Consider the following 16109-nt stretch of genomic DNA (forward strand, 5'->3'; position numbering starts at 1 on the left):
TCAGCAACCCGCGGATCCGGGTGGTTATTTTTTTTCATTGCTCAAAATAAGCGTCACACTCGCGGAAGCCGGTATACTCGCCGAAACGCCGTGCATTTATCGAGACTTTCGACCCCAGTTAGGCCAGTTATGGATCTTCGGATCCACTTTATGTCAGCAGCTCCACCGTGAACTATGTTAAAACAAACACCGCTCACGCCTCACAGACGACAGCTTACAGTCCTGCGTAAAGATGAAAGTGACTTCGTACAGCCCCGATTTGCAGACGCTGTGCGCAGAGGTTCGGGACCATAAGTCTTATTGTAAACATATCACGGCAGACCCGACGATGTTTCCATGAACACGCTTTTCAGCATCTCTTTACTGACCACTTTTCACACACGGTTGCTATACGCACACAGCCGGCTGTAGCTTTTCAGCTCACAGCCCGACACACAACAGCAGAGAGAGCACAGACGTTAAGGCGGCGAGGCGTGATTGCGGGTGCCGCTCAGGTGCGTCCGCCTCCCCTGCAGCGGCGCTGCAGACCACGCCCCGCCACACACATTAACCAGGTAAAATATATATTTAGGCAGAATTTTGCAAATATCTATTTTTCCTTTTTCAGCAGCATAGAGCTTTTTTTCCAATTACTTTTTAAAAGTCAGGTCAAGGCTCCAAAAGCCCAAAGGCGATATAAGGGGGCGGCTCACAACAGTTTTTGTTTGCTGGATCATTTTAGTTCAGCTGGGTGCCTTTCCTTTTGTTATATTTCTTTAAGAGTTCAAAATGTGTTAATTACATAAATAAAATGTAACTTTCTCTGTAGCACTTCATGGATTTCATAAGCAGCACACCTTAGTTGCTCTGTGGATTCTTTTAAAAAGCAGTTAAAAACTTTTCTGTTCAAACAAGCCTTTTGTTGATCTACGTATTTTATATTCTTTACATTCTTTACATTTGATCTTTTACATTGTGTATAATGTCTATTGATTGTATTGTTTATTTTAATATTTGTGTACAGCGCTTTGTGACTGCCACAAAGCATAAAAGTAAAAAACCATATATACAGTGTTATCTTCATTTTAGATGTCAAAAAGTATTTGTGGCTCCCAGTGTTTTCTTTTGCGGGGAAACCGGGTCCAAGTGGCTCTTTGGTGTTAAAGGTTGCAGACCACTGGCCTAGGGGCTTCCCATGATGCATGAGTGTTTCTTCTTCAATCCCCTCTTTTTACTCTCTGTGTTTTTACACCACTCTGCATTTAAACTATTATTCATCTCTGGTTTCTTCAGCATTGTGTCTTTTGTTTCCCTCCCCTCACCCCCAACTGGTCACGGCTGCCCCTCCCTGAGCCTGGATCTGACAGACGACTGTTGCTGTGATTTGGTGCTATATTAAGTCAAACTGAATTAAAATCTGACTTGGATGAGATATATGAGGTTCAGTCATGAGTGATTCAGGGTTCGCTTCATTAACCTGTAATTTGGGAGGTGCTGAAAAGGATTTTTCTGAAGAAAAAACGTGATGTGTGATGTTAAAAACCTATCTTAATCATCTGATTGTCAGCTTTGGGAGAGCAAATTTCAAAAGTCAAACATACTGTAGCACAGGGTTAGTCTGTCACACTGTTTTACAAGGTGTTTGTAACGTTTAGCAGGAGCAATACTGAGGTTTTCATTAAAACTTGGAATCAATTAGGCCTTGAGCTGAAACTGAACACTGGGGAATAAAACTGCATCATCACTTTGTTTTGCAAATAATTTTTAAAATTATGTAAAATAAAGTTGCAAAAACCAGTGGCGCTTTTTCAAATTCTTCTGTATTGAGTTGTGATTCACACAGATTCATATCCTGCTGACTGTTAAGTTTAGTGCTGGTCACATGCGCTGAACATGACACTGCATTCACAGGTGAAAGGGAAATTTAAAAACCAGAACTGAGACTTGTATGTTTAATGTATGATTCATGATATCTGTTTTTTTCATATCAGATGTTAATATTTGCTGTATGTGTGACGATGTTTGTGCAAAGTTTCACTGGGTACACACAGACGTTACAATCGTTATAGGAAGATCATTACATATGAGAACATATTTGTTAACCGACTGTTAGTCACTTTCCAGCTGAATAAAATCTACAGCAGCCAAGAGAGGTCATCATACTCCAACATATGAAACAATTAGATTAAGAGACATTTTAAATACAGTGGGGCAAAAAAGTATTTAGTCAGCCACCGATTGTGCAAGTTCCCCCACTTAAAATGATGACAGAGGTCAGTAATTTGCACCAGAGGTACACTTCAACTGTGAGAGACAGAATGTGAAAAAAAAATCCATGAATCCACATGGTAGGATTTGTAAAGAATTTATTCGTAAATCAGGGTGGAAAATAAGTATTTGGTCACCTCAAACAAGGAAAATCTCTGGCTCTCACAGACCTGTAACGTCTTCTGTAAGAAGCTTTTCTGTCCCCCACTCGTTACCTGTATGAATGGCACCTGTTTGAACTCATCATCTGTATAAAAGACACCTGTCCACAGCCTCAAACAGTCAGACTCCAAACTCCGCCATGGCCAAGACCAAAGAGCTTTCGAAGGACACCAGGAAAAGTATTGTAGACCTGCACCAGACTGGGAAGAGTGAATCTACAATAGGCAAGCAGCTTGGTGTGAAAACATCAACTGTGGGAGCAATCATCAGAAAATGGAAGACATACAAGACCACTGATAATCTCCCTCCATCTGGGGCTCCACGCAAGATCTCATCCCGTGGGGTCAAAATGATCATGAGAACGGTGAGCAAAGATCCCAGAACCACATGGGGGGACCTGGTGAATGACCTGCAGAGAGCTGGGACCAAAGTAACAAAGGTCACCATCAGTAACACACTACAACGGCAGGGAATCAAATCCCGCAGTGCCAGACGTGTTCCGCTGCTGAAGCCAGTGCATGTCCAGGCCCGTCTGAAGTTTGCCAGAGAGCACATGGATGATACAGCAGAGGATTGGGAGAATGTCATGTGGTCAGATGAAACCAAAGTAGAACTTTTTGGTATAAACTCAACTCGTCGTGTTTGGAGGAAGAAGAATACTGAGTTGCATCCCAAGAACACCATACCTACTGTGAAGCATCGTGGTGGAAACATCATGCTATGGGGCTGTTTTTCTGCCAAGGGGACAGGACGACTGATCCGTGTTAAGGACAGAATGAATGGGGCCATGTATCGTGAGATTTTGAGCCAAAACCTCCTTCCATCAGTGAGAACTTTGAAGATGAAACCAGGCTGGGTCTTCCAACATGACAATGATCCAAAACACACCGCCCGGGCAACAAAGGAGTGGCTCCGTAAGAAGCATTTGAAAGTCCTGGAGTGGCCTAGCCAGTCTCCAGACCTCAACCCCATAGAAAATCTGTGGCGGGAGTTGAAAGTCCGTGTTGCTCGGCGACAGCCCCAAAACATCACTGCTCTCGAGAAGATCTGCATGGAGGAATGGGCCAAAATACCAGCTACTGTGTGTGCAAACCTGGTAAAGACCTATAGTAAACGTTTGACCTCTGTTATTGCCAACAAAGGTTATGTTACAAAGTATTGAGTTGTATTTTTGTTATTGACCAAATACTTATTTTCCACCCTGATTTACGAATAAATTCTTTACAAATCCTACCATGTGGATTCATGGATTTTTCTTTCACATTCTGTCTCTCACAGTTGAAGTGTACCTCTGGTGCAAATTACTGACCTCTGTCATCATTTTAGGTGGGGGAACTTGCACAATCGGTGGCTGACTAAATACTTTTTTGCCCCACTGTACATACACAGCAAAACAAAAACACAAACTCACACAGATCACACAAATACAGTCGGAAATATTTTCCAGGGACGCAAAAAATAAAACCTGTGAGGAAATTTTTTTAATACAGACATTTAATTTACTTTAAAATCAGTGAAGTTCTCATGTTTTAGCACACAAAGGGACTCACCCTGAACAGAAGGTCCTACTGGTGTCTACATGTATTTGTCTTTAGGGACAGAGGGGGACAGGGGCTTTAAGGCTGGAAGAGCAATCGATAAATGCAGTACATTAACGTTTATCATTCAGAGACGCGTCTCTGCAGTGGGAACAAAAGCAAATTTAACCCGTTTCCACACAAATCTCCACTCTGTCTATGATCAGACTCAAAGTGTGATTGGCATTCTGACTGATCAATGCCTGCCGATTGTCAGTAATCAGTAACTGCCTGTTCAGCGTGGCCCAACTAAGAACTGATACAAGGTCGGTGAGTCCTGCAGGTGTGTGAATATTAGAAATGTATGAATGGGTGAAGAGTGCAGGCTGGGACTGTATAAGTGTTACCACCCTCATCTACCACAGCATCGTGTTCGGCAGGCTCGCACTGATATTTTCACGTCATCACTGGGACAATTGCCCTGCTTTTTTTTCCTAGTGAAACATGAAAAGAGACTAATTTGAACACGATGTCGGCCCATCGGGCGCAGGCTGACCGGGAGGCATGTGGAAGATGCCATAGGACAATGAATTATGCATGCAGCATGAGACTGTGTGGGAACAACAGAGTTATTCATTATGCAAATATGCTAAATGGAATGAAATTGTCTTTGCTTACCAATGTCTGCCCACTGTGAGAAGGAGCATCCAGTGGGATCTGACATGCAAAGAGAGCCTTCATGGGTTAAGTAAACGTGTAATTTCTAGATGAACCTGTCACTTTAGGGAGCTGTGAAAAATCGGAGGAATCCCAGTGAAATTTAAACATCTGCGAATCTTAAAATTTACATTATTGTAAAAACGATGTTGAAAAAAAGGCTTGACAGCAACAGTCCAACTCTTTATCACTGTACAGCTTCTGTAATCAGCGCCCTGTTTGCAGCCTCTGATTCATGTACTCTCCTACACACTCACTACTTAATCTCAGCTGTGTTGTTAATAAACATGGTAATGTGTGCATGTGGGGCCTGCTCCCACAGGGCAGACCCACAGTGACATACGTTCCCTGAAATGAGTTGTGGCACAAATAAAATGGCCCCTGAGGTCTCCCAGTTAAATGGCAACACACTGGTGTCTGTATCTGCAGTAAGGTGGTCATTTTTCTCCATGGCGGCGTGCCACGGGCCCAGCTGGAGGAGGTGACATGAATCATTACAGTGCAGAAGAGAAGAAATAAAAACAGATTACTTAGCAGAGGAAAAGAAGTGAAAGGCTCAGCTCTGAAAACTCCAATATCCTCCTCCCCGTCTTAATGCAATGCAGATGTAACATACGAACAATACGACGTATACACACTGTCCTTTCACTTTTTATCCCACCATTGTGTAAAGCAGCAGCTACACGTACAGTTTGACAGCTTGGACCACTGAGTTTGTCTTTATGGACACTACTGCATAACGTACGCCGTAGCGATGGCTGGTAAATGTGAGGCTTTTATTTCCTCGCTGGGTGAAAAATGACGAAGCCTTGTTTCAGTTATTAAGATGTTGGAGTGCATCTGTGATCACTACAAGGTCACAACTGCAGCTAACGCTTTACTTTGAGCAGCAGACGGACACAAACATGTGAAACTGAAAGAATGGGCCTCTGTATCGTTGACGCATTTCATTACACTGTGACAAGATGTCTGTGTGGGTCCTCAGTCATCCAGGTCATGGTAGTCCTGAGAAGTTGTAAAGAAGCCACCTGGCCCTAAAGATCTGTGAGGAAGACAGCTGGCTTCTATCAAGCTCTAAGCAGGACTTAGAGTAAGTCCGTTAAATTCAGATTTGCCTGTTTGAGCTCAGTGACTGTAGTGCTTTAATGTCTTTTTAATAGCAGCACTTTCTATTACAGCTCGGTAATAAAGCGATAATAGTCAGGTAACAAGGCCAACACAAGTTATTACCACTTAGTTATCAAAGTAATAACCAGTTAATATACAAGTATTCTCAAGCAGCAACAGCAGTTAAAGAGTGTAATAGTACTAAACTGTATGTAATTGGAAAATAGGGGCCCAAAAACAGAGGAATAATGTGGAAATGTCAAAATGTCAAGGCATGTCCATGAGGCAAAACTTATTAATGACAGTAACATAATACCTTAGTAACAACATGATAACCTGCCAGCTACAAGAAGTAATGTCTGCGAGTTTGGATTTTACCATTTTTATACAGAGATAAACTGTAATAACCTCATAATAACACTGTAATACTGGCTGCTGTTTTAGCACATTTGGGTAGTATTACTATATTATAATGTTTGAATTAATCCTACCTTAGGTTCCCAGAAGTCTGCCTTGCTTAGAAGCAATGATGTCAATATTATGTTTAATGCTCTGGTTGAGTAAATGTTTACATCTCTCTGGTAGATTTTGCTTAATATCAGGAAACAAATGCAAAATACAAACCTGTCTGTTTCTATTCAATAGCACATTAAGTTTGCTTTAATAGGTTATTAAAGTGTGATTGTTACCCAAAATACCTGTGATAAATTCCTGCTTATTACACAGGAGCTAACACTAACAAATGATTACAAGCATCAGGAAGTCTGGACTGAGCTGGAAACACTGATCCAAATCCACATGTTTCAAAGACAGGAAGAATAAGAAAACAATAATTATTGTTTTATCATGGATCACAGAATATAAAGGTCTATTTAACATCGTTTTTTCCAAATTTTAAAGGAATAATTTATACGAATACCTCAGACTTTGATGGGATTGCAGAGGACCCCCTTTCACACCACACCTTATATATGGATGACAACACAGTGCGGGAAAAATATTTCAGCTTGGACAGAAAGTAGTTATGGAACAGATATTTAAAATGTCCAGTACACAAAAGTAAGATCCCATCCATGTTCTCCTACTTCTCCAGCCCAGGGTTCTTCCATACTGGAAACTTAGATTTTTGAAATTAAACCAAGAATGATTGAAGTTGTTTGAGCAACAGTTTCACATCATTATAACTTTGCATGAAGTAAATTAATTAATTCATCTTTTTCAATTTTCTTTTGGAATATTTCATGTCTATCATTAGAAATAAACCATGATAACATTCACTCACATAGCTACAGTCTGAATGAACTGTTGAACATAGGGTGCTTAATTATATCAGTGTTATCTGACAGTCATATTAACGACATCTGGTTGTTTATCCATATTTATTATAATAATGTCATCTTATTTCAACACAACCTTGTTTTTTTGCAACCTTAGCCTCCAGTAACATTAGCTACAGTTAGCTACTCCCTCAGTGGTGTAAGTTCATAGCATGTGGTTCAGGTAATAATTACATTTGTGGTAGTTTCTGTGTAATAAGCAGGAACTAAAGCTGCAAAACATATAAAGGCTCACCTGCTCTTAAAAACCGACATAGATGTAACAGTGTGTGTGAAGCTGGATTCTTAAAGTTAGTTTTAAAACATCCTGTCCCAGTATAGAGCGTGACATCATCGGGTTGGTTGGTCGGTTGTGATCAACAGACTCTCATTAGTCTGCAGCTTTCTTTGTGAGTATTTACCACTCGGCCTGTTCTAAGGTTCATTTTTTAGCACCCGACGGCTCTTTTTAGCTTCTCGTCTGTAAACACTCTGTATACTATTTCACGTGAGTCAGTTTATTTTGAAAAATCTCAACTTTTATTTATACGTGTGTTTTATATCCATTTTAATACCACATTAATAAAGTATCAGCTTACTAAAGCTTATTCATACAAATACCAAATATACAGTTTATTAAAAAAAATAAAAATGATCAAGACCAACGTACTTTTCTGTAATCTCAGTTTTTAATACTACTGTAAGTAACATTAGTCACTAAGTTAATCGTATATGGTATAAATTAATAACTACAAATAGATGACGGTAAATATAACTACAGCAGCTGCTAGTATGTGGCTTTAAATCCAAACATGCTATTATAATCAGCTGTTCTAAGCCAACATGGATCGCGAGGCAAGCCGAAAGGTGGCTAAAGCTGGCAGCTGGAGCCCTACTTCTTTGTCTTTATCCATGGGGAAAACAGAAAGTGCAGATTCCCAGTAGGCAGCAGTCTGCCACCTACTGGCAGAACCCAGATGATAACACGACCTCTGCTGTAGAATATGGTGTTCTTGGGTATTTTGCAAATCTTAGTCGTTACAGTTATTATCAGCTGCCATGGAAGCTCCGGTTGTTGTTGTTCAAGATGTAGTTGTTGTGTTTGTTGTAGTTGTAGTAGTACATGCAGAGTAAAAGAACATATTGTGCATGTTTAGCAGGTTTACTCTAGAGGGAAATGAGAACCAGAAACAAGGCAACGTTCCTCACATGCATGCACAGCGCCGATGCACATCTCACCACATATGGCGCTGAAAACAGCAGCAGACCACATACTGGGGGGCAGGGATAGCTCAGTAGGTAAAGTGGTCGCCCCATGATCGGAAGGTCGGCGGTTCGAATCCACTTAACGGCTACCCTGAGGTACCCCTGAGCAAGGTACCGTCCCTACACACTGCTCCCCGGGCGCCTGCTTAGTGGGCTGCCCACTGCTTCACTGAGTGAATGGGTCAAATGCAGAGAAAAACAAGTAATTTCCCCATGGGGATCAATAAAGTATCCATTATTATTATTATTATTATTATTATTATTACTGCTCGTGACAAACCACTTATACATGAGAAAATCCATCTGACGTTAGAATGCACACATATTTAAAAAGATAAATGTGTAGTCGATCGGAAATGATGGCGAAGCTTCGCTGCTGCCTCCAGAGCTGCTCATCAGCGTCACTTCTTCTCCTGCCACTCCAGAAGCGAGGGGGGCTGATTCATTCTGCTACCTTCTTTGTAGACACACAAATTATATTACTATCTTTTCAGCGTTAATGATGCCCTACTCTGGAAGACATCAAACTGAATGTGGACCTAATTAAAAACATGAACAAGAGAAGACTGATGTATCTGAGAGCAATTAGAGAAAAGGTCGATTCTCCTTGTTTCTGCGGGTTACTGAGAAGGACTGCGCAGTTTACTATGAATATTACACTAGTTCTCAAATAATGGCTAGCATTACCCATGGTTGTAAATCACTGATATGCATTATTTTGGTATCTACCATTATTGCACTGTGAATTTTATCATGAAGGTCTCAACAATGATTCATTAATGCTGTGTCAGCATAATCCAACCCTAACGTGGTTGCCTAAACAGTCGTAGGAACACCGCGTTCACCTACCAAACCCGTTCTTGTAGCACATGCACACACAGGAGAAGGGGAAGAGCGACACACTGTGTCTAAAAATAACAGAATAATTGCTTTCCTCCTGCAGTTCTAAAAGGCTGCCATCACCAGCAGTTTGAATGTTGTGCTCCACACTAACAGCAGCATTAACAGCCTCTCGGTTGTCATTTAGCAGTTTTAAACTGATTTATTCGTCCCCACTTCTCAGCTTGCTACGAGAACACGTGCACAGAGATGCTCCGACTATTACAGTGAAAGAAACTCCAAATAAAAATGATTAAACTACAGACCGAATGAAAGGCAAACATAAAGGTGTTTGGTAAAAGTCATTCTTTACTGGAATAAATCTGCTACGATGCTGACAGAGTCCTCTTATCTGACAGCTGGACTCCCTGATTCTGTACTATGACTCTGTTTCCTAATGTTGGAATTTTCACATATGTTGTGTCATTCTCTCCAATCACCAGTGGAAGACATGCAGTTGTCCACAGGTCTCTGAGAAAACAACCCTCAGCTCTCGTCACGTAAAACCTCACTAAACACTTTCACTTGTTTAAAGACTTGTTAAAGAAAACATGATGTTCATTTTGTTTTAAAAAAAAGAAAAAAAAACAGATAAAACATCAAGAAACTGACGAGCTGTCAGCCTATTTTGCAGATTCAGCCCTTACTCGTCACATCCACACGACAGAGATATGTGATATGGGCCCATTAAGAAAAAGGAAAATGTGTGTCCATGTGGAGAAAAAGTGGAAATACTGTTTTGAGGGGGGGAAAGTTGAAATGTGGAAATGTTGCTTCAAGCCAAACAACTGCCACAGCTCCTCTCTGAAATGCCTCGGGTAGATACTGTGTGGCTTCAAAACACCAAGACGGCAAGAACAAAACACTTTATAGAGACAGTGGCGAGGTCACTGAGGCTGCATCCGTCTTTCATATAAAATTCCGTCTCAGACTTTTAATCTTTTTCAAAAAAGTACCCAAGTTTCTCTCTAAGAGTGAGAGACACCCATAAATGTAGATCAGCCATCATCTTTCACTCCTGTGTCATGTATAGTCGGCCTCACTGCGGGGACCGTTGTCACCCATCTTTCTGCTCACTTGAATGAAATAAAATTTGACATAAGTGAGGATGGCTGTTGTTCAGATGTTTTCAAATGTTCCACTGTTAATACGTCTGTTTTTACATTTATGTCTAGATTGGAAATTAGGGTGAAATCACTGTTGTTAGGATGCCTTATCATGAGAGGTGAAGCACACAACGTAATGTTAAAACTCACACATACGCACACAATTAAGACAGGCTCATGTGAAAAATCACAAAGGTTCATGCCTACAACATTTGGTCTTACAGTAGATCAAGTTTATCTGCTCTTACTTCCTTGCCAAGGTCTTCTCTGATAACCTGCTGGATCTCCTCCATGCTGCTCTCAGGAGCTCGGCTGTGGAGCACCTTTAGCGTAGATGTGTACTCCTCGGGCAGCAGGTAGTCCAGAGCACCAAGGTGCTGGCCCACTTTGATAAAAGTGCCCCGGTTGGCACAGCACAAGTCTCGAAGACGCTCTGCCGATCGCCTGTGCACCTGCAGGAGGTGACGGAAAACAATCATGACAGTTGATTAAAATGTATCAAGGTTGTTGCAGAAATGAAGACTTTCAGGGACAATGAAAGGCTAAACACTGTTCGATGTGTGGCATGGCACTTCGTCCCAGTGCTTTAAAATGTTACTGTACCAGTAAACTTGCTAAAGAGACGAGGTAAAAGCTTGAAGCGTGTCTTTGGGAGCACTGACACACTGGAGATCATAGCAAGTTGACAACTGTGGCACAGCAGAGCAGACAAACTATTCCTTTTGTTCATGTTGTCATTGTTATGTTGAAACAGGAGCAAAAAGCTATCGAGTACATTTTGGTTTTACTGGTAATTTGAATCATGACATGAAGTGTTTACATAAAATACTGCTATTTGCAAAAATATATTAAAACATTCAGCTGTTCAACCATTAATTTATATGACAATGGTGTTCAGCATAGAGTATGACTTATTTCTATCAATCCTTTACAAATTTCTACTTACAAAAAGCACAAACAACCACAGAGAGAATCTACTGCAATAGAAATAAATCTACTGATGATCTCTTTGCTGAAAATGCAACAAATCAAATTTAGGATACGGGTCAGAGGGCTGCGCCTGGGATGGACTACATTACTACTTTAGTTCACTGAGCTTTGTGGGTATTTGTTTACTCACAGCTGTCTAAGGTCCCACCGTAGGACTTCAGTCAGGTGTGAACATTAAGTCTCTGTCTGCCCCCCAGGTTTTGACTTCTGCTATTTATCACTCGTTTTTTTTCTTCATTGTTCGTTACCCAGTTTCTTTTCACCTGTGCCTCCTTTTCCCGAGCTCCCTCGTTGCCCTCTAGTGTGCATATAGGGCATCTTCCTCTCAACCCTTGTCACAGCGTCTGTTTTTGCTCCTTGTGTCACACAGTCTGATTTGTTACTGGATGGATTTCAGCAGTGTTGAGTGTCTTTTAATGTCATGTAACTCATTTAGACGTCTAGGAAACTTCAAACTGCATGGTACAAGGAGCAGCTGTGACTGGCACCACTGTGTGGTACCGTGATGTCATACCAACTGTCCACGTGAAATCACAGAGCAGGTCAGCGGATGCATAGTGTGCAGAGTCATTCACTACAGAGCTGCAAACTTCATGAGGTCTTGAGATTAGCTCTACAACGGTGCACAGACAGCTTCATGAGCTGAGCTTTCATGGCTGAGTAGCTGCATCCAAGCTGTACAAGGCAATGCAGTGTAAAGCACGCCACAACTAGACTCTAGTGTAAACATGTTCCCTCAAGTGATGATTGATGGTTCTCTGTCTGGCGATGGACCAGTCAGAGTTTGGAGGTTGCCAGATGTGGTGTTTCTCAGGAGATGGGCTCTGCCCCTCAGTTCCAGTGAAAGGAACACGCAATGCTGCAGCACGAATGCGCTTCTGGAAGGATGGTCAGAAATTCCCATTAACTTACAACCAAACCAGAAGGCTTGAAGCTATTACAGCTGCCAGTTAAAACCTTAGGAATAAATAACAGGATGTCACTCATGTTCGTATACTTGTGAAGGCAGATGCACAAACATTTCTGGCCACATAGTGCATTTAATTCCTGTTTACAGAGCTTCAGAGTCAGAGATTCCTGTTTTGGTTTTACTTCTGAAAGAAAAATGAACCAATGTCAACACAAAGGTCCTGCAAAAATAACAGGAATCATATTAATACAATGTATCTTCAAACTGCAGCTAAAATATAACAAAACAGTTACGAACAAACAGAATACAATACACATGTCTATAAAATCTAAATGAAAAACATCAATAAAAACAAATGACACCCTAAGCCTCTAGAAAGCATCTTCTGTGCTCTGGTCTCTACGTGTCTGCATATCTGTGCTGGCAGTCCTGTCCCGTCTGTCCCATTTGAACCAGCTGGAAGTGATAATGCTTATAGAGCTCGTCTCCTGAGGCCAGCGCAAATAAAGAGGCGTGAAATTAGCTCCCCTTAACCTCTCTAACCTCCAGCAGACACACATGAAAACACTCCAGGGCGCACACACATACAGCCACGCAGCATGCTCCCATAGGACCGTTTGACATGAGTGTCATCTGGACGATGATGACAAAGCAATGACAGGAACAAGTCACCAGAGATTACCAGATGAGTCTTTCTGCTTAGCCATGCACCAGGACGCCTTTTTGTAACAAGCGCCATCACCAGAGCCACACTGTTAATGCGGTGTTTCAAAAATACTAAGTTTGCATTTATACATTTTATTCATATACATTACTTATTCTGCATGGCTTTCATACTGAAATCAGCACAAATTCTATCAAGATAGCACAACAGCAGCACTTACACAATATGAGTCTCTGAATGTAAATTCATATCCAAGACTATACGCAGTAAAAAGCTTTTAGTTCTAATATTTGGAGATAAGTAATAAAAAGAAGACGTTTTGGGGGAAATGCTGCTTTCACATGTAGAGAGGTTGAAAAACGAAAAATGTAAAACAGAAAGCCTCGTGCCATTAAATTATTTTAAAAATTATTTTAAATGAAAAACTGATATTGAACATCAGAAGTTTAAAAAAATGCAATTTCTAAATTTTGACCTTTGTCCTATGGCTTCAGTGAGAAATGATTTCTTTTGTTTTAATAAGGCTGCAACGACTCCTGGAGTTATTGGAATAACTGGATTATATTATCAGAAATCCTCGATGCGAATTGTTTCCTTAGATGCTGACGCACCTGTGAAACGCCACGGCAGACACGGAGACATTTTCGTGCTTTGCAGCACGCTTTACTGAGGCTCACTATTTACACAGTCCCGCTGCCAGCCGTACTCACATCAACACAACAAACCCCCAACCACAGGACCCAGTGGAAAAAACACCTGATCAACAAACTGACATGAAGAGAAGCGAACGTTGTAGCTGCTCCATCAGTAATGAAAGTTTGGGACGATGGTGAAGTTGGGCCGACTGCTGAAGGCTGAGGCAGTGACCTGCAACAAACAGGGGTGAGTCTAAAGGGGGGCATGGGTGTACTAGACCATATTTATGTCTGGCTTTTGTTATTTTACTTTTGTACAATATTTTTCAGATTTTAAGAGAAAATATTATCTGAATAAAGTTGTATTAAAATCTTAAAAATACAAGCTTTTTTTCCCCTACAGGCCAATAAAAATGTACACGGGCTACTGACCTGGGCCACTGAATTATTATTAACATTAATTATTAACATCTACACCACAGCTGTCGAACTCCAGGCCTCGAGGGCCGGTGTCCTGCAAGTTTTAGATGTGTCCTTGATCCAACACAGCTGATTTAAATGGATAAATGACCTCAACATGTCTTGAGGTTCTCCAGAGGCCTGGTGATGAACTAATCATCTGATTCAGGTGTGTTGACCCAGGGTGAGATCTAAACCCTGCAGGACCGGCCCTCGAGGCCTGGAGTTCGACACCCCTGATCTACACCATTATAACATCTGTTTTTGCATCAAAGCACAGAAATTCTAATGTTGACATGCCCACTTTTCTTCATTACAGTCACCACCTCTTTAAAAGGCTACCAACACACACTCATTAAACACACACACACACACAAATCTATGTCATCCAGCGCAGATGATTTTTGCCACCTATTAATGTAAGAAAGCCTTCCAAGAAGACAGAGTATAGGTAATTTTACTTTATGCTTTAGTTTAGATTGTTTTATTTGAAATTATCGTACTTGAGATCATTTATTTCAATTTAATTTTAATATATCGTGTAAAAGCCACGCTAGGTTTTTTTTGCTTGACAGAGATTGTACACAGTTTTTAAAACATTGCATTTCTAAATTGTAAACCAAAGAGCAGTTCATTTTAAAATACCTCTCATTTGAATATTTGTTAATGCTCTATTAATAAGGCAGAAGACTTTTGTCCAATTACACGGCTAAACGATGGAATAATCAATTATTTTTGTTCATCAAATAATCAGGAATAATCTTAAGTAACACAGACGGCCTCGGCCATACAACGAGCGATTATGCTTAAACCGAAGGCCCATTTTGAGCCAGGGAAAAACAAGCAACAACAGAAATCAGGTTAGTTAACAGTTCAGAGAAAGGTGTGACTCAGTGTAACACGACCACTCAAAGTTTACTTTTATTATGTTTTCAAATTAATTTGTATTTGTGGTACAGAACATCCAGGTTTGCTTGGTTATAAAGATCATTTCTGTGTAGATGAAGATATTGTAACAAAAGAAAACAACCTTTAACTTAACCTGAAGAAAAAGCTGTGTAAATAAATCTGTGTCTGAACAAATCCTTGGCCTTTGACTCGTACAGTGAGTGAATCCAGTTCCTCTGTTATCCTCAGGGGCATCTGTTGCCCTCTGACAGAGAAAGGTCACAGCAGATCAACAGTGATCGCCTTTATCCTGTGACAAAACATTTCTGCTCTAGGGTTACAATAGCGCCATCCACAGGACACGAGGTACTTAGCTGATTTAATGAATCGCAGGCTACAGTTATCAATAGAAGATATTATCAAGAAGAGCTCCGAGACAAAGAGCACTGAAAAACGTTGTCACCTGTGTGTAGTTTGGTGTTTAAGTACTACTGAAGAAAATACAGATAACTGTTTAAAAAAAGACAACGTCCACATCTACTCAGGTGTAAATAGCTTAATAAATGAAATCATCATTTTAAAGCTGTATTTTGTATTTACCCAGGTTGTCTTTGTCTAATAGTAGAATTTGTTTGATGGTCTAAAACATTTAAGGTGGAATCAGGACGGGGTAAATTCTTTTTCACAGCTTGAATAGGTTGCTGACCTCCATGACCCGAAGCTGATTTAGCTGTTAAGAAAATGGATGGACTGAAGAAAGAGAACAAAAATATCCAACGTGCATTATTCATAATCTTCATATCATTGCTACAACAAAACAGAGATGACATACTGCTCTTTTATCTCCGTCTGGTCAACAGTCTTCAAACTGCCTAGACGGTTCTCGCAAAATATGTTTGGAAGCTAATTATGAGGTTCCTCAGAACGAAACCGTGGCGTCAGTTTGTCACTTATTGCCTAATTATCAGATCGATCTTCTCTCCTCTCACTCGCCTCCCTTCCAGTAATCGGGAGCCTTGTGGGATGCTGGCAAACTCACAGCTTGAGGATGACATCACCATGGTAATGCGCCTCTGACAGCCTGAGGGAAATGCTGCTCTGGGATAGGCTGATGCTCACCACCGCCCACGATCTACACAAATGTGCAGTCCCACCAAATGGACCAGTTAGCAAATTAGATGCATTAGTTCATCTGTGGTACAGACCAGAGCCACAGGAGCTGAGTGTAGAATGCATTTGCGTATCT

General features: G+C 40.9%; 1 protein-coding gene across 7 annotated transcripts in view; it reads right to left on the reverse strand.

Annotated features, from left to right (window-relative positions):
* Positions 1–16109, reverse strand: part of adck1 (aarF domain containing kinase 1) — a 121368-nt gene that overhangs the window by 69750 nt on the left and 35509 nt on the right. For all 7 annotated transcript variants that reach the window (XM_080870509.1, XM_080870508.1, XM_080870505.1 and 4 more), the window contains one exon: positions 10566–10769. In XM_080870509.1, the coding sequence (XP_080726635.1) occupies positions 10566–10769 (204 nt within the window). The remainder of the gene's footprint in view (positions 1–10565; positions 10770–16109) is intronic.

Source organism: Rhamphochromis sp. 'chilingali' (genome assembly GCF_963969265.1).
Source record: "Rhamphochromis sp. 'chilingali' genome assembly, chromosome: 21".
NCBI lineage: Eukaryota > Metazoa > Chordata > Actinopteri > Cichliformes > Cichlidae > Rhamphochromis > Rhamphochromis sp. 'chilingali'.